This window comes from Chrysochloris asiatica, unplaced genomic scaffold (assembly GCF_000296735.1).
Source record: "Chrysochloris asiatica unplaced genomic scaffold, ChrAsi1.0 scaffold00083, whole genome shotgun sequence".
In the NCBI taxonomy this organism is placed as follows: domain Eukaryota; kingdom Metazoa; phylum Chordata; class Mammalia; order Afrosoricida; family Chrysochloridae; genus Chrysochloris; species Chrysochloris asiatica.
Genome location: NW_006408601.1, coordinates 3,843,991 through 3,866,620, shown reverse-complemented (window position 1 = coordinate 3,866,620; position 22,630 = coordinate 3,843,991). Strand labels below are relative to the sequence as shown.

The window sequence follows — 22,630 nt, the reverse complement described above, 5'->3', positions numbered from 1 at the left end:
GTGGTCTTTGATCTTCATCAATAAGTATTCTAAGCCATCATCACTTTCAGCAAGCATGGTTGTATCATCTGCATATCACAGGTTGTTAATGAGTCTTCCTCCAATACTGATGTCATGTTTTCTTCATATAATCCAGTTTCTTGGATTATTTGCTCAGCATACAGGTTGAATAAGTATGATGGAAAAATACAACCCTGTCACACACCTCTCCTAATTTTAAACCATTCAGTATTCCTTTATTCTGTTTGAACAACTGCCAGTTGGTCTCTGTACAGGTTCCTCATGAACACAGTTAATTGTTCTGAAATACTCATTCTCTGCAATGCTTTTCATAGCTTGTCATGATCCACACAATTGATAGCCTTTGCTTTCAATAAAGTATAGGTAAACATCTTTCTGGTATTCTCTGCTCTCAGCCAAGATCCATCTGACATCAGCAGTGGTATCTCTTGTTCTATGTCCTCTTCTGAATTCAGCTTTAACCTCTGGAAGTTCTCTTTCACTGTGTGGTTGCATCTATTTTTTAATTCTTTAGCAAAATTTTGCTTACATGGAATATTAATGATATTGTCTTGATGATTTCCACATTCTGTTGGGTCACTTCTCTTTGGAATGGGCACAAATATGGATCTCTTCCAGTCAGTTGGCCAGGTAGTTGCCTTCCAAATATCTTGGCATAGATGAGTGAGTGCCTCCAGTGTTGTAGGTGGTCCTTGTAGGCATATGGATATTATCCTATCACACACTGCGTTGTACTTCAACATAGAACTTGAGATGGTCTTTTTGATGATGAATTCAATGCCATTCCTCTTCAATTTGTCTCTCCTGGCATAGTAAATCATGTGATTGTCAGATTTATTGTGTCCATTTCAGTTCACTAATGACTAGGATATCTGTGTTTATGAGTTCCATTTCATTTTGATAATTTCCAATTTTCCTAGATTCATCCTTCTTATATTCCATTCTCCAGTTATTAATGGATATTTACAGTTGTTTCTTCTCATTTTGAGTTGTGTCCCATCTGCAGATGAAGATCCTGAAAGCTTTACTCCATTTGTCTCATCCAGGTCAGCTCTACTTTGAGGAAGGAAGCAGCTCTTCCCTTAGTCTCAGTTTGAGTGTCTTCCAACCAAAAGTGCTTATTTGCTTACAGTATTCTGTAAGATATTACAATATCTTCAGTATTCTGATGCTATTCATTATGTTTCAGCATTCAGTATTCTGGTACTGTGACAGTGTTCTACTTCTATTCATAAGGTTTTCAGTGACCACATATCCAGAAGTAGTCTGTGTTTCCTTCTTCCTAGTCTGTCTTAGTCTGGAAGCTCAGCTGAAAACTGTCCACTTTTGTTGACCCTGTTGATACTTAAAATACCAGTGGCATAGCTTGCAAAATCACAGCAACAAGCAAGCCACCATAGTACAGCAAACTTGACAGATGAATGGAGAGTATTGAAAGTACCATTGACCATCATGTGTTGGAAGAAGTACAGTCAAAATTTCCCTTAGAAGCCAGGATGGCCAGACTTCATCTTTCATATTTTGGACATATTATCAGGAGGGACCCGACCCAAAAGAAGACCATCATGTTTGGTAAAGTGAAGGGTCAGCGAAAAAGAGGAAGACCCCAACCAGGTGGATTGGCACAGTAGCAGCAACAGTGGGATCAAGTGTAGCAACTATTGTGAGGTTGGCGTAGGACCAGGAAGTGTTTTATTCTGTAGTGCATAAGGTTGCCATTAGTCATTACTGACTCGATGGCATCTAATAGCAACAACAAATGCAGTTTGGAAAGAGTGCCAGAGAAGTGATAAACCTCTCAGTATATCATCAGGGAGTATGTGATGTTGATATATCTCATTACTTTTAATTACTGGTAATGCTAACCGTGATCATTCAGTTAAGGTGGTGTATGCCAAGTTTCTCCATGGCTGTTATTTTTTTTCCTATTTCTAATCAGTAAACATTGTGGGAGAGATACTGTGAAACTACAAATAACCTGGTTCCCTTCAAATTTAAATCCACTAAATTTAGCATCCTTGGTAAATCTTCTCTATAAGAGTTATCACTGTGATATTCTAATTGTGACTTTTTGTCTCTCGTTTCTTCTACATTTACTGATAGGAACCCTTCTGTACGTAAGCTGTGCTTTCCTCATTTCCTCCCTTCCCCTTGTTTCTTCCTTCCTTTCTTCTTTCCTAACTTTGCTTATGTCCAGTATGGATATTTTATTTTGTTCTATGAGTTATAAGCCAATACTGTTGTATTTTGCTTTACTTATCAAATCATCCAGTTTTGGCCATTGGGAGTTCTGTCAAGTTTGTACCTTTGTTGCTTTTAAACTTTGTTGTTGTTCTTAGGTGCCATTATGTTGATTTCTGATGTGACAGAATAAAACTGTGGTACTGTGGCTTAATGCACCAGACTTGTAAAGCTGTTTGAACTGCAAGGTCGGTGGTTCAAGCTCACCAGCTGTTCCTCGGAAACCTTATACAGGGTCTCTATGGGTCGGAATTGACTCAGCAGCACTTAACAACATAGGGTAGTTGGTGAGAAGACTATAGCCTAGAAAGTCCTATGGGGTAGTTTTATTCTGTCACATGGGGTCCTGGTATCACGTGGTGGGATAATGTGCTGGACCACAAGGTTGTTTTGAACCGCAGGGTCAGTGATTCAAGCTCACTAACCACTCTTCAGAAATCCTATACAGGATTGCTATGGGTTGGAACGAACGTGACGGTACTTGACAGTAATAACAACAGTCTTTATGGAAGGAGCCTGGGTAGCATATTGGATTAAATATTGGGTTACTAACCAAAAGGTCAGTGGTTTGAACCCACCGGCACTCTTTGGGTTAGCAGCAGAGCACTTAACCAATATAGTTTCAGAGTTCATTGATTAGATTTTAACTATTCTATTTTATAAGGAACCCTGTATTCTATACGTTTTTTTGCCTTATAAGTGCTTTAAATATATACGAAAATATTTTAATGACTTGGGTTAATTTTTCTGTTTAATTTTTCTGTTCTGTAATTGCAGGTGTGTTAGACTTTGTCCCTACACTATCCTTTTTGAGATTCTTTTCCCGCCTTTTTTTCTGCTTGAGTCCTTTGTTTCAAACCCTAGCTTTTGGATTTTTATGTTTAAAAAAAGAAATTTTTTCATTTGGCATTTTTTGGTCTTTGTTATTTCCTCCTATAGCAACTGCCTTACATCCTTTCAACATTTAATGCTTATAATCTTTTGAAAGTTTGAAAAACAACAAAGTTTGTTAGAATTTAGGAATAGAGAGATTCCACTGAGTAAAATGGATAAACTTTCATGCAGAGATTAGTGAGTGTTATCTTGGCTTGTTTTGTTAAATCTGTTTTTGGATTCTGTGTAGCTGCAATGGTTAAGAACTTGCAATGGTTAAGACTGGTGGTTCAAACCCACACCATGGCTTTTCAGGAAAAAGATCTGCTTCTGTAGATTACAACCAAGAAAACCCTGTGGGGTAGTTCTACTTTGTCACATGTGTTTGCTTTCAGTGGAAATCAGTTCTACAGCACTCAACAACAATGTGCTTTTACATTGTATTTTTTTGTTTTATATATAGGCTGCTGCTCAGTGTTACATTGATTTAATTATTAAGGAAAGTGACAACAATGTAAAGCTCATAGTTCTGGATCGGTTGATAGAATTAAAAGAACATCCTGCTCATGAGCGGGTACTTCAGGTAAGTGTTACCTGAAAGAGATCAATCCTAACTAACCTGTTTTCATTTGAAATAATTCCTAGGTCATCTTGGATAATTTAAATGCTTCGTGTCTGAGCAGTTTAAACTTTGGTCAAATAAGATGTAACACTTGAATTGTCATATCCTTTTGATGTCTTAGCCATTCCTTAATCCATGAGAATAGATGGTTTTGCAAGTGAAACTCCATGAACACTGAATGCAATGCTGATCCTGGATTGAATCCTGGATTAGAACAAACATATTGCTGTAAAAAGGGTGTTATTAGAAGAGTTGGAGAAATGTGAACATAGATTATATATCAATTGATAGTATTGTTAATATTAAATGTTAACATTTGTGATATTAATGTTAAATACTCTTGTGGTTACATAAGAAAGTATTCTTATTTTAGGGAAATAGACTGAACTGTTTAGGAATAGAGATGTGGTAAAATATTACAGTTGGTCAAATGTAAATGAAAGCCATGCATGTGTTCACCCTTCCTATTTTTGTAACTCTGAAATATAAAAATTTTAAAAAGTAAAACCACTTGTAAGGTAGAGTTTTGCTGTACTTTAAGATATTTATCTGCCATTTATTTTTTAAAGTACGTATCACTGTAGATCCAAAATAACATTATCACAGACAAAAATCTTAATGATTTCCTAATATTTTCTACGTATCACAGCCACATTTTGTCCCAAAGAAGTGCTTGTTTAGATGATTTGTTCAGTTCATTGTTTGTTCAGTTCACGACCAGGTGTTATGTCAGGTTGGTATGCATCTTAAGTCTCTTAATTTGGAATGGTATCTTTTTTTCCTGACCCTGTCTTGTTGAAGAGACCAAGCCAAATGTCCTGTAAAATGACATCATTCTCGATGAGTGTGATTACTTTCTTGTGGTGGTGTTTAGCTTTGTCTTTGAACCTCTGTATTCCTGTAAGCTGTAAGTTGGATCTAAAGCTTGATAGATTCAAAGTAAATGTTTTCATTTCATTGAGTCGATTCTGATCATAGCGAACCTGGGGTTTCTGAGCCTGTAAATGTTTATGGAGGAGATAGCTTCTCTTCCATGGAGCAGCTGGTAAGTTCTAATTGCTTACCTTTTGGTTAGCAGTCCAATGAGTAATATCCTTTATATCGCATTACATCAGAAAACACAAAATACCTGATTATTTCCCTACTAGGGGTTTTATGGTTGATCAAAAGATCAAAGTGATGGACCAAACACTGTATTCTGCTGTTAACTTTTTCATCTTGTGACCATAGAGACTAGTGTTAACCTCTGGATTTTGTTTTTTGTTCTTTTGTCAGGATCTGGTTATGGACATCCTAAGAGTATTAAGCACACCAGACTTAGAAGTACGCAAGAAAACCCTGCAGTTAGCACTGGATCTTGTGTCTTCTAGGAATGTTGAAGAGGTAAAATGAAACTTTTAGCAGCACTTAGCACTTGTAAGCTGTCAGGCCAAACAGTGTGTAATTCTCATTTAGTTGTATTTTCTTCTGTAGCTGGTTATTGTCCTGAAAAAGGAAGTGATTAAAACAAATAATGTGTCTGAGCATGAAGATACTGACAAGTACAGACAACTCCTTGTGCGGACATTGCATTCCTGTTCTGTCCGATTTCCAGATATGGCTGCAAATGTTATTCCTGTGGTATGTAATTCTGGGTCTGACTCTTTTAATTTTGGAGTTACCTAAAAGCATTAGGGAAAAAAAATTAAGTTATTCAGTAGGTAAACTTCAGAAAATCTCAATTGTCCAGAATCACTGAATCTCATGGTCCAAAGTTTCCCTCTCAGTTCTGAATTTTCTCTAAAGTGGTTGTTTGTTTAGTTACAGTTTAGGAGTATTCTATTTATTTTGAGTTGTAAATGTCTACATTATGGTGAGTTTTATAGTAAACTTCGTTGTAAATAACACACATGAAAACTATTGTGACTGTTTTGGTAATAGTTCTGTCTCTCAGCTCACAATTGCTAGATTTTTGAAAATTATTAAACATTGCATTCTTTTTAGATTTGTTAGTTTACTTCTGGCCTTAAATAATGTCATCCTGAAAATCGTGGAATTGTTCTATCCCATTTTTTAAATTATTATTATTTTTTTTTAGTTAATGGAGTTTCTAAGTGACAACAATGAAGCAGCAGCTGCTGATGTCTTGGAGTTTGTTCGTGAAGCCATTCAACGCTTTGACAACTTGAGAATGCTTATTGTTGAAAAGATGCTTGAAGTTTTTCATGCTATTAAATCTGTCAAGTAGGTTTACAATACTTTGAAATATAAAGCATGTTATTAATCTGTTTTAAAGTGTCAGTTGATAGAAAGTATAATGGAGGGAGATTCAGTAAACATCACCTCACCCTCAATTGATTGATAATAATATGTGCAGAGCATTTTTTTTTTCTTTTTTGGAGGATTTGGCTACTTTTCTCTGCCCTAATTTCCTTACAAAGAATTTGTGAATCATAAAGTATGACTAAAGGGTCTTGGTGTGGCACTGTAGAATAAGCACTGGACTGCTAATAGCAAGATTGGTGGTTCAAACCCAGCAGCCGCTCTTTAGAACCAACTCGACCGCACTTAACAGCAACAGCAGAGTAACTTAAGCATATTTTTAATGACATCACCTTTGGGATTTCATCATCATTTATATGCTTTATCATTTAAAGAAAAGGAGTGGAAATGCAGCTTAATCTGATATATTGGTTCCTTTCAGTTAGTCTTTGCTAATGTGAAGGGAATGTTGCATTCACAGTTGGCCTCATTTAAGGCATATAAATGATTAGACTATCACAGACTTAAAAGCCATCTGTCTAGATGGAAAGGATTAGGCTAGTACAAAAATACTTTTACAATATGAAAAAGTATTCATTCTGATAAAGAAAACAAGTGTAAATCACTACAATTTGATGAACCTGACTTATACTTTTGGATGTAGTAGCTTAAAATACCAACCAAGAGGGAAGGAATCTTCACAGCAAGAATCATTCCCATCCCCCTCTATACACAGGGTTGATAGGGATGGGCAAGTTATACATTGGCTACCTAAAATTGGGGAACTGTAGAAGCATGAAGTGACTGGCTTACAAGTTTTCAAGAAGGAGTTTCATTTCAGAATGTTCAGGGGAGGGTAGAATCTTCACTGAATAGTTTCCATCTTATCTAGATGGCTTTGGTGAAAGGAGATGAGGATAGGATTCTTATGATTCAGTAGTGAGTAATTGTCATCCTTACTAATCATGAGTGTCACAAGTGTAAAGATAGAGGTTTTGTAGCACAAAGGGGTTAGTAGTTAAGTCTTATAGTCCAGGAACAGAGAACCTTAGGACCACCAAGGGAGAAGAGCAGAAGCGGAATATGGGACCCTATCCAGAGAAGCAGCAGTGCAGGGGATAGAGATAGAGATGATGACTTGGAGACATGGAGCAGCTGAGGACTCTAGACTCATGCAAGGGGCTATGTGCTGGCAGTCGGGGCAGGCTTGCAGAGTGTGCCCTTTGGTTGTTTAGGTGATTGTATATTCCTGAGTGTTTTAGTGTACATCCCCCCCACCAAGAAAAAAAAAAAAAGGGGGAATGAATGGAAGCAAATGCTATTGAATGATGATGCATGGAGGGGATTGTAGTCATTGCAATGAGATGAAATACGACAGGATGAACGTAAAACTGATGTTCTCCCATGTAAACTATCACTCAATTCATAAGAAAAACTTAAAAGAAAAAAAGGTATTTTACATAAATCATATTTATAAGTCATGAAGATTGCTTCTTTTGTGAGTAAAAAAAAAAAAATCCTATTAAGGGTTTAAGGAGCCCTGGTGATACCTTGGGCTAAGCATTGGGCTAATTGAAAGGTCAGTGATTTGAACCCATCAGCTCGTCTGCAGAAGAAAGATGCGGCAGTCTGCTTCCGTCCAGATTTACAGCTTCAGAGCCCTGTGGAGCAGTTCTGTTCTGTCCTGTAGGGCCCTAGAGAGTCAGAATGGACTCAATGGCAATGGTTTTTTTATGGTTTTGTTTTGATGGTCATTTAGCAGTTTCTATAGTTAACTTTTTTTCTGAATAAATTTAATGAAGATCTTTTCTAAAAGGTGACTGAACATTTTATTCAGTTTAACATTTTAAACTAGAAATTTGTTACTTTATTACTTTTGGTGGTTTTGGTTTTTTACTGATCTTTTGTACTCCTTTTCTTGTCCATTGACTGACTGTTCAGTACTTTGTGTTTTCTCTTGAGTTATTTATTACAAATAAAACCAAAATTATGTTTTGCGTTAAATCTGCCTTAAATGGAAGATAACCCCTTTATGGGAAACATTTTAGTGTTTTATATTTAGTATTGGGTTTGCCAAATTTTAGAATGTCCCTAATAATTATGAGTGAGAGCAGTTATTTTCCTTTTCATCTTTGTGATTTCTAGGGAGAATCAGAGAAATTAGTGGTGTATTTGCTATGTGCTTTTGCATATTTTCATCTGTGGTACTTTATAATGCAGAATTTTAGTTTCTTTATGAGCTTGGATTCATAAAGCTCTTTCTGCATCGGTGTTTGTTGGCAAAGTCAGTCTTTCAGGACTTGTATTCTTCTCATAGGATTTACCGAGGAGCATTGTGGATTCTGGGAGAATACTGTAGTACCAAGGAAGACATTCAGAGTGTGATGACAGAGGTCCGCAGGTCCCTTGGGGAGGTATGCTATACTTTAGTAAATCTTACTTTATGGGATGACTTGCTTTTGTTTTATGTAGTAGTGCTTTGGACTAAGGAACAATAAAAAATGCATCGTAATACATTAAAGCATAGTAGACTACAAGCTGGCCTCTATTCATAAGGTCAACAGTTTGAATTTAGGAGAAAGATGGGCTTTCTGCCCCTGTAAAGATTTACTGCCTTGGAAACCTCAGACAGGGTTGCTGTGAATTGGAATGGACTCAGTGGCACACCACCACTGAACGACCAGTATAATTAAGCCCTAGGAGATGTGAGCAGTTAGAGGGCAGTCTGCTATCCTCTGTTGTACTGTGACACCTCTTCAGGATAAGATTCTATTTGAGCAAAGGATACTGTGTTTAAAAAAGGAGAGACTCACAAAACTCAGTCTATGTGTTTTGAAAGGAAAATGTAATGATAGTAAGAACAAGACTAACTTTATGTACTAAAACTGGTACAATAGAAAAAAAACAGATTGCTTGTTGGGAGAATTGGTTCTAATCTTGCTTTTGTAATTAGCTTCAGATCTTGGATATACCATATATATGTAGCAAATCGTGTGCTTATGCAAGCATTGGGCACATGCATATATAATGTACACAGGAACAGGAAAGTTACTTGAGGGTGTTGCAAAAAAAAAAAAAAATACAAGAATGTGTTGATTGCATTAAAACTCTGAAATTGCCTACCCTGATGGGATAACCTGATGGGATAACAATTTTTTAAATCTGTAAAATTGGACTAAGTAATGATAGAAGACTCTTAGAACTCTTGAATTAAATGATAGACTGGTATTGGGAAATAAATACATAGTGGAAACCCTATACAGGGTCGCTATGAGTCAGAACCAACTCAATGGCGGTTAACAATAACAACCAGAAGCAGTTTTTGAGTCCTGGTAGCACAGTGGTTCACAAACTGGGCTGCTAACCCCAAGGTCAGCAGTGCAAATCTACCAGCCGCCACTCCTTGGGAGAAAGATGAGACTTTACCCTTGTAAATATTTATAGCCTTGGAAGCCTTCTACAGGGTGGCTGTGAGTTGAAACCATCTCTATGGCCCACGGCCACCACAGCTTTGTGTGTGTGTGTGGGTTTGTTGTTGTTTTTTTTTTGAAGGTAATTGATTAAATCACTACATAGAAATAAGTTATTTCAGTTTTGAAGAATGAATGTGATTTTTTTTCTTAGTATTTCCAGGGATGGATGGAGAAGAGAAATAAGATTTAGTAGCTGTTTGGTGTTAGACATTTTCCTAGTAAGTAGCATGGGGAAAGAATATTTCCATTTAACACATTAAGAAATTGAGGCTCATCAAGCTTTAACTTTCCTATGGCTATCCAAATAGTAAGTGATCAAGGAAGAATTCAAACCTAGGAACATGTAATTCCAGAGCCTCTGTTCTTTCCACTGCACCGTCTTGCAAAGAAAATAAACTTGGAAGCAAAATTTCAAGTTCCAAAAAGCCCATTGGGGGAATGCCTACTCTATTGAAATGACTGAATTATTTAAATGATTCTGCTTACTTTTGATACTAATACTAAAATAATATTTCCAATTGACTTTTAGATCCCAATTGTAGAGTCAGAAATAAAGAAAGAAGCAGGTGAATTAAAACCCGAAGAAGAAATAACTGTGGGGCCAGTTCAGAAATTGGTAACTGAAATGGGCACATATGCAACACAGAGTGCCCTTAGCAGTTCTAGACCCACCAAGAAAGAGGAAGACAGGTAAGTTAGAGCACCTGTGCCCTGCCTGCTGCACCTCACTGCTGATTACTCTTCAATGTGTACAATGGTTAAATGTTTGTGTGTAGATGGTTAAATGATTAATGATTCTTCAGTACTTGCTTCTGTGACCAACATGGTACTTGAAAGAAGGATATTTTAGTTCTTTCCCCAGGAATTATACTGATAGTAATAGTCCTCTGCCTCCATAGCTGGTTCATTGGAATAACCATGTTCTGCTTAAAATAAAGTTAATTTACATACAAGAAGTGGAGGTAACTTTGATAATATTTGAGTTTTGTTACCCATTAGCATCTGGGTAATGTAAATATCTTTAACTTCATGGTATTCACAACATTTGATGACTTGCCATTTCTAATTGATGGAATAAAATTTTAAAGTTTCCCTTGATTGTGCTCTCCATTTTTCTGGAAAATCTGAAAAAAAAAAAAAAGAATGCCTAAAATTTTATTGAATTACAACATTCTTATCAATGGAGAAAAGATTGAAGTTGTCAAGGACTTCATTCTTCTTGGATCAACTGTCAACACTCACGGAAGCAGCAGTCAAGAAATCAAACAACGTATTGCATTAGGCAAATCTGCACAAGACCTTTTTAAAGTGTTGAAGAGCAAAGATGTCACCTTGAGGACTAAGGGGCGCCTGGCCCAAGCCATGGTATTTTCAATAACCTCATATTCATGCGAAATCAGGACAGTGAATAAGGAAGACCGTAGAAGAATTGATGATTTTGAGTTATGGTGTTGGAGGAGAATTTTGAAAGTGCCATGGGCTGCCAAAAGAACCAATAGATGCGTTTTGGAAGAAGTGAAACCAGAGTGCTCCTTGGAGGCCAGTCATGCTTTGGACATATTGTCAGGAGGGACCAGTTGCTGGAGAAGGATGTCATGTGTGGTAAGGTGGAGGGTCAGAGGAAAAGAGGAAGACCCCGAACGAGATGTGTTGGCCAAGTGACCGTATCAATGGACTCAAGCGTGGCAAAGGTAGTGAGGTTGGCCCAGGATCAGGCAGTGTTTCCTTCTTCTTTGCATAAGGTCGCTATGAGTCAGTACCGACTTGATGACACCTAACAACAACAACATGCCATGTGCTAAGTAGTTTTTCTAATTCATATACTCTTGAAAATAACCCTTTGTGAGAGAGTCTTCTATTGTCCCCATTTTACTGAAGAGGAATTTAAGGCTTATAGAAGTTTGTAACTTAACCAAGTTGATAGAATAAATACACAAGTTGAGATTTGAATGTAGCTCATTGGCTCCAGTACATACAAGGGGGCTTTAGAAAGTTCATGGAATTAGATGATGAAATTTTACCACGAACTGTTTGAAGCCCTTGTATACTCATAACCATTTTCTCTTACTTAGTTGGCGTTTGCATTATTTGATGATAAATTTTAAAGCCATGTATTTTTCCTTCTGAGAGTTTAAAGGGGTTAATTGAGCTCCTTCACTGAAGGATGGAAAGTAGAGTGTTGGATAGACTTATTTGAATCATTTATACAAAAACTGTATGCTGCTTAAGAAGCTGGTAGGTTTCATTTTCTTTGATTGGTTTGCAGACCTCCCCTGAGAGGATTCCTTTTGGATGGAGATTTCTTTGTTGCTGCCTCCCTTGCCACAACTCTGACCAAGGTTGCCTTGCGATATGTAGCTTTGGTTCAGGAAAAGAAGAAGCAAAATGTAAGTTTACTTATTCTACATTCACCCAATAAAAGAATAGTGAATGCCTACACAGGGTCGCTGTGAGTCAGAAGTGACTTGCTGGCATTAACAACATGGGACTCAAAAATAAATGCTGGAGTTCTTATTGGAAGATCTTACTGATTTAATAGGTGAAATGGGTACAGTTTTACTACTGTGAAGTTGGTAAAGTAATATAATATTAATATATTTTGATTTGTTGGATGGAGGAGGTATAAGGGTTTTGAAGTCACTTCAAATTAGCCAAAGTCTGGTGAAGGAAACACCTCTTCAGGATCTTCATCCAGTCATTTGTTTTATCCCAGAAGTATTTCTTAATGTATTCCTTTCTATGGTTGATACTTCCCTCATGACTTCTGATTATTCTAACAGTACAGTCATTTACAGTAGATTTCTGTTCCCCTACCGCCATCCTCATCCTGTGTTCTATTGTTATCCTACAACGTAACTTCTGTGTGTCATGGTGATAAATGCCATGATAAATTGTTTTTTATTTTGCTCTAAGTAACCAATTAGATTTTAACAATACATTTTTTTAATGAGAAACAAGTTTCATACCCACATATTTACCCTTACAATGTTCTTTATTCCTATGTGTAAATTCAGATTTCTGTTTCATAGTTTTTTCTATCTAAAAAACCTGATCATACTTTTTAAATATAGGTCTGTTGGTGATAAATTCATTCAGATTTCATTTGCCTGAAAAGATTATTTCACCTTCATTGAAAAAATAAATCTTTCCATGATAGAGGTGTTAATATTTTAAATTTATTTTTGTTCATTTCTTTTTAATAAACAAGGAGTGATACATAAATTTATAAGGAAAAAAAATCACTCATGAGTAGAGCATTTATATACAAATCTGTTAACATTGTGGTAGAAGTATGAAAATTTAGGAATTTCCAAGTATTTTCTATTGCTTCCAGCATAAAAAGAGTAACATCTTCAAAAATATTTGTGTCTCAGTGTTTAATTTGGTTTCCTCATAAAATAGCTGCTTTACATCTGAAAGTTGAAAGAGCATTTGCTAATAACTGTTTAAAAGGTACCCCCCCGCCTTTTTTTTTTGTACATATCTTGTGCATAAACTTTTGTTACATGTGGTCCAAAGGAGAAGGAAGTTTGCTTATCAGCTCTCCTTCATTTATGCCATTTCTAGCACTCTATTTCTGTATATTGATCTGAGTTCTTGTCTGGTATTGCATGGAAGAACTTGCATTGATTTTGCTTGTAGTGCGGGTTTGTTGGCAATTCTATGTATGTCTGAAAAAGTATTTATTTATTCTTCAGTTTTGAAAATTATTTTGTAGATATAGAATTCTAATTGTGAGGTTTTTTTCTTTCAGTACTATGAAGTTATAACCCATTGTCTTCTGGCTTTCTGATAAGAACTCTGTTATTCTTACGCCTTTTAATGGACTGTCGTTTTTCATTGGCTGTGTTGTTGGGGTTTTTTCCTTTATTTTCTTTGTATCACTGAGTTCCAGTTATTTTATTATGCTGTGGCTTGGTATAGTTTTCTTTTGCTTGTGATTCATTGAGCATCTTGGACCTGTGGGTTTATTTGTTGTTGTTAAGCGACGTCAAATTGGTTCCCAGTCATAGCAACCCCATATAGGATTTCAGAGGAGCAGCTGGTAGGTTTGAACTGCCAACTTTGTGGTTAGCAATCCAGTGCTTATCCTGCAGCACCATACTAGGACTCCATAGGCTTACAGTATCCATCAGATTTCATAAATTTTTGACCATTGTCTTTTTCAGATATTTTGTTCATCCCCTCCTCTCTCCTCTTCTTCTAGAGACAGTATCAAAGCTCAGGAGATTTTTATATCTCCCCTTTCACTGGTTTTTTTGCTGATGTATGTACATCAGTACTCACCTAAAACAGTTTGTCAAGGTATATGTGTCAGTATATGGTGAAACTAAAAAAGTAAGTTGAAATTTGCTTGTGGAAAACCTTGAATAGCAGGCTAAGTAACATGATCTTCAATATGAGATCTGTGGGAAGTTTGCAAATGTTTCTGTGGAGTGAAATGATTTAAGGTGAAGCATTATTAGGTGATCAAATTTAGCATCAACAATAACAGAATAATCTGATATTATTTGCCTCCTACTGTAATGCCAGGGTCCTGGTGTGGCACTGTAGGATGAGCTAACTTCAAGGTCAGTGGTTCCAGCCCACCAGAAGCTCCTTAGATACCCTATACAGGTTTTCTATGAGTGGGAACCAACTCACTGGGACCTAACAACATGTAGTACAATAAGAAAATATCACATATATGGTTATCTAGCCCCAAATGTGGGACATTGTATAAAACAACTGGGATGGGTGCTTTTAAGAAAGTCAGCACCATGAAAAAAAAAAAAAAAACAGAGTTGTTTGAATTCAGAGTATTTAATAAATACGCAGTTGTTTCTTGAATAACATGCGTTTGAACTCTATGTGGATTTTTTTTTTCCTGTTGCTACTGTGGTGAGCACAAGTGTTGTGAGTATCCACCTAAAATACTGGGCCTTGTCTCATTAATCAGAGTCTCCAGGATGTGATTAGCGTCACATGGCATTTTATGCAGCTCCTTGCAGTACTTGAGTTCACTGCAGTAGCAACAGGAAGCAAAAGTCTGTATCTAAGTGGACTCTCACAGGTCAAACCTGTGTTGTTCAAATGTCTGTTGTAAATTATGCAAGGATTTTCATCTGCTTGGGAGGTCGCTGTTTCTAACCATCCCCGCCCCCATATTGTTCAGAAGTCAACTATATTTTGAAATTGTTGTTTTTCAGATGAGATAATGGCCCCATGTGATGTAGGAAATGTTCCGTAGTCTTAGGATAATTTTCATATATTCATCCAAACAAAATAAATGTACACGTATATGTAGAATAGGAAAGCCAATGTGACAAAATGTTAATCAGTGAAATGTGTCATTTAAATTCTTTCGTAGTTGGGATTTAAAAGGTCAGCATTGTTGTCGTTGTTATGTGCCATGGTGTCTGTTCCAACTCATAGCGACCCTGTACAGGGTTTCCAAGGCTTTAAATCTTTATGGAAGCAGAAAGCCACATCTTTCTCCCACGGAACAGCTAGTAGTTTCAAACTGCTGACTGTGAGATTAGCAGCCCAATTCATAATCACTATGCTAAGGTCAGCATATGAGGGGTTAAAGTGAAAGAATGAAATAAAATAGTCAAAAGACCATTGCTGTATTCCATGCAAGAGTTAACAAGGATTTAGAGAGTGGCAGTTAGAAGAAAAAGGAAGAAGAAAGGGCAAGAAGACATTATGGGAAAAAAAATATAAAGGGTTTAAAATCTAAGGTGAAAATTTCAACCTACTTCTTGGATTGTAAGTGCTATTACAATTAGAGAGTCATGATGCAGTAAATAACCCATTTCTCTACTTTTCTAGTCTTTTGTTGCTGAGGCCATGTTACTCATGGCTACTATCCTTCATTTGGGCAAGTCTTCTCTTCCTAAGAAGCCAATTACAGATGACGATGTAGATCGAATTTCCCTGTGCCTCAAGGTCCTGTCTGAATGTTCACCTTTAATGAATGACATTTTTAATAAAGAATGCAGACAGTCCCTTTCTCACATGTTATCTGCTAAGCTTGAAGAAGAGAAATTATCCCAGAAGGTAAGCTGTATACATGATAAGATCATAAAAGTGCTTTTGTGTCTTTATTTTGTTGATTTTTTAGTCCGCATAGATGAGGGCTATCCCTGTTAACAGCCTACAAACAGCTGACTTTCTTTCCATATTGAAGAGAGATTATATGTATTGTTTTCTCAACACAGAAGGAATCTGAAAAGAGAAATGTGACAATACAGCCCGATGACCCCATTTCTTTCATGCAACTAACTGCTAAGAATGAAATGAACTGCAAGGAAGACCAGTTTCAGCTGAGTTTGCTGGCAGCCATGGGTAACACACAGAGGAAAGAGGCAGCAGACCCCCTAGCATCTAAACTGAACAAGGTAATGAAACGCCAAAGACACTGGTGGATTATTTCAATTGTTACTTGAGGAAAGTCCTGGTGTGGTGCTGTAGGATAAGCACTGGACTGCTAGCCACAGGGTCACACCCACAGCTGTTCCTCGGAAACTCAATAGAGTTGCTGTGAGTCAGAAGTGACGTGACAACATACAACAGTAACAACAAGGAAAGTAGTAATCTGGAAGTTGCTAATTTGCTGCTGTTTTTAAAAAGCTAACTAGTTTATACAGTGTTAGGGGTTTTTTTGCAAGTCCTTGATAAGTTCATTGAAACTCAAGTCGATAAAGTACTTTCTGATAGTATTATAGAGTCATCATCTGTTAGATGATTCTATAATTTGCTCCAGTTGTATGTGGAATCATGTTGTTAGGTGTTGTCCATTCTATTTCAACTCATAGGGACCCCATATGATAAAGAGGAACTCTTCCGTAACGTTTTCTAGGTTATCTTTACAGATGTCTTTAATCAAGTCTTAGAGCAGCAGCTCGGTGGATTCTAATTGCCAGCCTTTGAGTTCACAACTGAGTGCTTTTCATATGTATCAGTAGGGCTCCTGTTTGAATTACAGACTAGACTAATAAATATAGCTGGGGGATTTTTAGAGATTAACTAAAGTTTTTAAAGGGAAGTAGAACTAGCTGTGACTTCTTTTCCTACACCCCAACGTCAGCTTCTGCTTTAAACAGCAGTTATATATTTATGTTGTACGAATAAAATTGAATTCCATATAAGAGTTCTATTAGGAAAATGATTCTACTCTTTAAAAATATAAATTTAAAAATTGTTGAAATGGCAAATATTTTATTACCTATATACTTAACTGTACACAAAAGAACAAAATCTGTAAAAATATTAGTGATCTACCAAAAAAAACATAACAAAGCAAAGTAACAGGTGTTGATGAGGATGTGTAAAAATTGGATCGGAACCATCATCCATTGATGGTGGGGCTATACAATGGTATAACCACTGTGGAAAACAGTTTGGAGGTTCCTCAGAGAGTTAAACATTAGACTTCCTTGACCCAGCAATTCCGCTCTTAAATATATATTCAAAATAGTTGAAGGCAGGGACACTAACAGATATACTTATGCTAGTGTTCTTTGCAGCATTACTTACATTAGCCAAAAGGTGGAAATGACCACCAGTGTTCAATGCAGTACTCAACATTAGTCAAAAGGCGGAAATTACCTAAATGTACATCAAGAGAAGAGTGAATAAACAATGTTTACAATACAGTGCAGTGTTCCTCTGCCATAAAGAGAAATGAAGTCCTGATACATCCTACAATATAGAACCTTAAAAGGATTATGTTAGTGAAAAAAGTCAGTCATTTAAAAGGCAAATCTATAGAAACCAGTTTGTCAGTGGTTTCCAAGAGAAGGGAGCAAAGGGGAAAGGAAAGAATCAAGCTAGAGGTCATTAAGCTTCTGGCAAGGGTGATGGAAAAATTTAGAAATGAATAGTGGTCCTAGCTGCACAACATGAATGTTGATTTGACAGATGTTTTGTAATTTTATATATATATGAGTTGTTAAATGCTGTCGAGTCAGTTCTGCTCAGAGTGACCCTGTGTAGGGTTTCTGAGGAACAGCTGGTGGATTTGAATGGCTAACCTTGTGCTTCGAAGGAGTCCATAAACACAGGGTAAGTAATAAAATTTTGCTACAAAATCATAGGCACCTTCGTTAAAAATACCAAAATGTGAAGCTATTATTTCTTGGCATATCCTCCCAATTATCCTCCAAACACTTCCAAAGGCAGTGTTTCCATCTCTCTAAGCCTACCCCAAAGAATTCTGTGCTCTACATTTACACCTTGTCAGAACAGCAGTTTGGCATCCCTGAGAGTCTCAAACTGAGATTGAGGAAAACAGAGAAGTCTGAAGGGTTAAGATCAGGACTGTAGAATGGATGGGGTAAGCCCTTGTTACCCTTAAAGAATGAGCAGGTGCTTTGGTAATGATGGAAAACAATTCCTTGGTGTATAAGTTCCTTGACTTGTCTCCTATTGCTGTTTTCGTTTGATTCAGACTTCTTTATAATAAGCCCTCATAATCTTCCTGTGCCCTTCAAGAGAATCTATCAAGATTACCCCTTTAGAGCCCCTCAAAGTAGTTACCATAACCTTATTAGCTGACCTTTCTGCTTTGAATTTCGTTGGCTCAGCAGATCTCCCAAGAATCAGCTGTTTTGATTGGACCTTTATCTTGAAGCACCCTGATGAGACTGAGTGTATTGTTGAGAGGTTTTGTCTGCAGTCATCCACTGACCTCAGAGACCTATTTAAACACATTTTGTTTGGAATAAACCCATGCATGTATGAACTGGAACCTTAGTAGTAATACTTTTGGACTTACCATTTGTGTGTGTGTGTGTTTACCACCAAAAACAAAGAAATTATCTAATTTCATCTTTACTTAACAACATGTTAGATGAGTGAACGCTCCCAAATTGATTTTATTTTTCAGGACAAGGTTAGTAACAGGATTGGAACTGCTGAAAAACACTTTCTCTCCTTATATGGCACTGATACCGGCAGCATTACATTTGCAAAGGGCTTTGGGTGTTTTAGTTATTTATTTTAACTTTTTAAAATTTTATCTCTAGCATTACAAGCATTTCTTGTTAAATTACGGTTTTTGAACTGGGATAACATGATACCACAAGATCTAAATTTATTGGATTCCTGGGGTTTGGAGAACAGTAGTTTACATATGGGAGGATCTTACCTGAAAATGTATCCAAATCTAGTCAGTTGCTAAGTTGGGGTGTTTAGTATATTTACTAAGCATACTTAACACCTTTCTGCTATTAAGCTTAAAGTAAACACAAATAGCATCTGTATCTATCTGCTGAGTTACAGAGCTTAAAACCAATTGTAAGTGCCATGGAGTTAGTGTTATTGTAGGGACCCTGTATTATAGGGTTTCAGAGGCTGTATATCTGCAGGATCAGAAAGCCTTATCTTTCTCTCTCGAAACAGCTGGTAGGCTCAAACTACTGGCCTTGTGGTTCACAGTCCAGTGCTTACTGTACAGAGCCACCACGCTATCAGTTTTTAAAATTAGAAATTTAAATTCTGTACTGGTTGAACTTTTTTTAACTCTAGAATTTGTTTAATATTGCACTTTCAGTTTCCATTTCTGCATTACAAAACAATTTTATGTGTTTCAAACTTGCTTATCTAATCTAAGCACCTTTGTTATTACCAGTCATAGTTAACTCTGTGGCTAAATGTCTCAGTCATTTGATTAGATCTTTATTTTATTTGACAGGTCACCCAGCTGACAGGCTTCTCAGATCCTGTATATGCAGAAGCTTATGTTCATGTCAACCAGTATGATATTGTCTTGGACGTACTTGTTGTAAACCAAACCAGTGATACTTTACAGAACTGCACATTAGAGTTAGCTACTCTTGGTAAGGACTTTTACCATAAAGTAAAGACACTGTTACATAGTAGCTCTTTATTACACATTATTTAGGGAAGTACACAGATTTCAGTGTAAGAATTATCTTCAGTTCTTTGTAAGGTTGTGAATTAAGGTATACTTTTACATTTAATAGCCCTCTTTAACTCCAAGTTGTTTTTTAAAAATTTTGTCATAATTGTGTTCTGGGTTCATTTCGATGGGTTATTCAATGAGCTCAATATAGCAAATGTCAGTTTTTCTAGATGTGGAAAAGAATTGTTTAAGTTATAGATCTAGCCAGTAGCTCGCTTAGTACAGAACAGAGGTTGGTATTTTCTGAGTCTATAACTGTATATATGATTTGCAGTGTAAGACCAAAGTAATGTTTCACTATCACATTTAGCAACGTGAAATGTCTTTTTTTTCTTGTGAAAGAAACATGAATCAGGCTCACTCTGACCACTTCTAAATTGAGTCTTGAAGTTTAAAAATGCAAATTGTGTATAGGAACAGTGTGCAGTGCCCCTGTCAATTCCATATGACTTAAGCCAGAGTCAAGGGTTTCAAGATGGTAAGGGAAAATAGATATTTTCTTCTTTCCTATGTAAAGAACGATGTCTCTAAGAATTTGTCAATCTTTGTACGGATGGTTTTTTCTTCTTAGTAATGCGTATCTATTTTAAGAGCTACTTTTTGAAGAGCCATACATTTTAAGGATTTATGATTTGAGTAGTTAATATGTGTATTTTTTTTTTTTAACCATGTCAAAATGAATTCTTTTAGGGGATCTGAAACTTGTGGAAAAACCATCTCCTTTAACTCTTGCTCCTCATGATTTTGCAAATATTAAAGCTAATGTTAAAGTAGCATCAACAGAAAATGGAATAATTTTTGGCAATATAGGTAAGAAATTTTATTGTATCTGATGTTTGAATAATTTCATTAAAGGCTTTCTGCAGTGGCATTGCTTGAGGACAGGGAGTTCATTCATTCGTTCATCATTTATAGAGCACTCTTTGTTATCAGTCATTGTACTAGCTACTCGATGTACAAAATGAACCAAGTAGGGTCACTATTCTCAAGAAACTGTCTGGTCAGAGAAAGAGATAGATTTAATAAAATTGGTCATTACAATAAAATGTGAGGAGGCCTAGTTTATAACCGTATGGAAAAATTTATAAAGAGAAGGATATATTATCATCCAAGGAAAATATTTGAAAGAAATCTAAAACTTTGTCTAGGCATTTGTTCCTAGATGTACAGGGTATTCAAGATAAAAGTGATTAGCTTGTATAGAGGCATACAGTCAGTAAGACCTTTTTTTAGCTACTACTTTGGTTAGGGAAGGAGCTACCATGGTGAGAAGAACAAAATCTTTGTTCTTGTGTAGGTTTTAGTTAAGGAAGAGAACACAGATATGTGCAATATATTATATTTTCAGTCCTCATGTGCATGTGAAAGCTAAACAGTAAATAAGGAAAAACAAAAAAGAACTGATGCCTTTTGACGTGGGTGAAGAACATTGAGTATACCATGAATTGTCATAAGAACAAACAAGTCTGTCTTGGAAGAATTATAGGAATGCTCTTTAGAATTGAGAATGGTGAGACTTTGTCTTACTTACTTTGAACATGTTTTCAGAAGTGATTAGTCCCTGAAGAAAGGACCACATGCTTCATAAAGTCAAGGGTCATTGAAAAAGAGGAAGACCCTCAACAAGATGATTTGATTGGCACAGTGGCTACAACGATGGACTTAACTAGCAGTGATTCTGAGGATGACGTTGAATTGGGCAGCATTTTATTCTCTTTTACATAGGGTTGCTATGAATTGGAATTGATTCTATGTCACTAGACATTTACACCAGCTATGAAAAAAGCCTGTTTTAGGTAAAGTGTTAGTCCCTGAAGACTTTTAGTCAGTGTGTGTGGAACAGTATGGGAGCTTTAGAAAGGAAAGCTCTTCCATCATGGAGGAGTTAGTACTTGAGTGGAGTTGTGAAAGATCATTAAGTGTTCTCCAGATGGATAAGGGTGCAGCTGGAATAAAAACAAATTAGTGTGATATATCTGAAGTTTACACTGTACTGGAGATTGATAGGGGAAAAAATAGCTGTCCTGGGTGAGCCATTGAGAAATTAGTGAGAGCCACAATTGAAGTGTTTTTTGTGGCAGCACTATAGAAAATGGATTGGAAGAGGTGGGAAGACTTAGTAGGAGACTTAGAGTAGCCCAGATGCGAGGTGACAGATGGCTTGAACCAATGCAGGAGTGGTTAAAGTGGAGAGATGTGCTGAATATAATAGATATTAAGAAGATAGAACTTTGTTACTGATTAAAAAGGAGGTGTCTAGATTAACCCAAGGATTTCTGGGGTTAGTTAATAAGGTTAATTTTATATCAGTCACCAGAAATAAGAGGAGAGAAGAACAAATTTGAGACAGAATAATAAATTAAATCTTGGGCAGGTTGAATATCAAAGTGTATAGAGGTATCCAAGGACAGTTTGATAAGAGCATTGAACTTGAGCAGGAGGTCTAAACTAGAGATAAATAGTTCCTTAAATCTTCAGTATGCAGTTATATCATAGAAAGGGAAGAAGGGATGAATAGAATACAAAATGTAAGCGAACAGCAGTATTTACATCTTGGTCAGAGGAGGAGAACCTACAAAGTAATCTAAGGAATAAATCTAAGAAGCTGCAAAGGTCAAGTAAAATGGTGTGTGAAAGAGGAATCCTTTGGATTTAACAATTGGTGATCTTAAAATAGTTCTTGTGGCATGTCTTGGGCAATGGTGATCAGTTGATGACTAATTGGGAGACGAGGAATTAAGGATAGTAATCTTGATAGGAATGAAAGGGCAGCAGCCATAAGAGAAGGCAAGGATGAAGAATTTATGAAGGGACTTCAAAAAGTTGGAAAAATAGAATGAAAAGATAATGGGATTTTTTTTTCCATGAACTTTTTGAGGCACCCTTGTTAATTTTTTTTTTAAGATGAGACAGCCTTGAGTAAGCTTATAGACTATAAAAGGAAGTAGAGAATGGGAAGATGAGATTTAAAGAGTGAAAGAGATAGATGGAGTGAAGATAGATGGAGTGAAGTCCTTGGTCAAAGCAGGAATCACAGGTGGCAGAAATTCTTACCATTAAAGAAGTGACGGCACTTTAACATGAAAAGGAAGGTGGTGAGAGTGGATTCAGAGAGAGATTGATTTTTTCAGTGTAAGGCTGAAAATTAAGGAGCTTATTTGTTTTTTATTTAAGGTTTTTATTGTGGATTGAGTGAAAGTTTACAGGGCACATCATCAGTTTCACATTCAACAATTCATATAACTTGCT

General features: G+C 36.5%; 1 protein-coding gene across 1 annotated transcript in view; it reads left to right on the top strand.

The window, feature by feature from the left end:
• COPB1 (coatomer protein complex, subunit beta 1) overlaps positions 1-22,630 on the top strand; it is a 50,895-nt gene that overhangs the window by 16,352 nt on the left and 11,913 nt on the right. Inside the window, exons 7-17 of the mRNA XM_006865779.1 lie at positions 3,599-3,718; positions 5,033-5,140; positions 5,231-5,377; positions 5,835-5,980; positions 8,316-8,412; positions 10,001-10,161; positions 11,738-11,858; positions 15,286-15,513; positions 15,675-15,854; positions 19,151-19,295; positions 20,072-20,191. Of these exons, the coding sequence (XP_006865841.1) occupies positions 3,599-3,718; positions 5,033-5,140; positions 5,231-5,377; positions 5,835-5,980; positions 8,316-8,412; positions 10,001-10,161; positions 11,738-11,858; positions 15,286-15,513; positions 15,675-15,854; positions 19,151-19,295; positions 20,072-20,191 (1,573 nt within the window). The remainder of the gene's footprint in view (positions 1-3,598; positions 3,719-5,032; positions 5,141-5,230; positions 5,378-5,834; positions 5,981-8,315; positions 8,413-10,000; positions 10,162-11,737; positions 11,859-15,285; positions 15,514-15,674; positions 15,855-19,150; positions 19,296-20,071; positions 20,192-22,630) is intronic.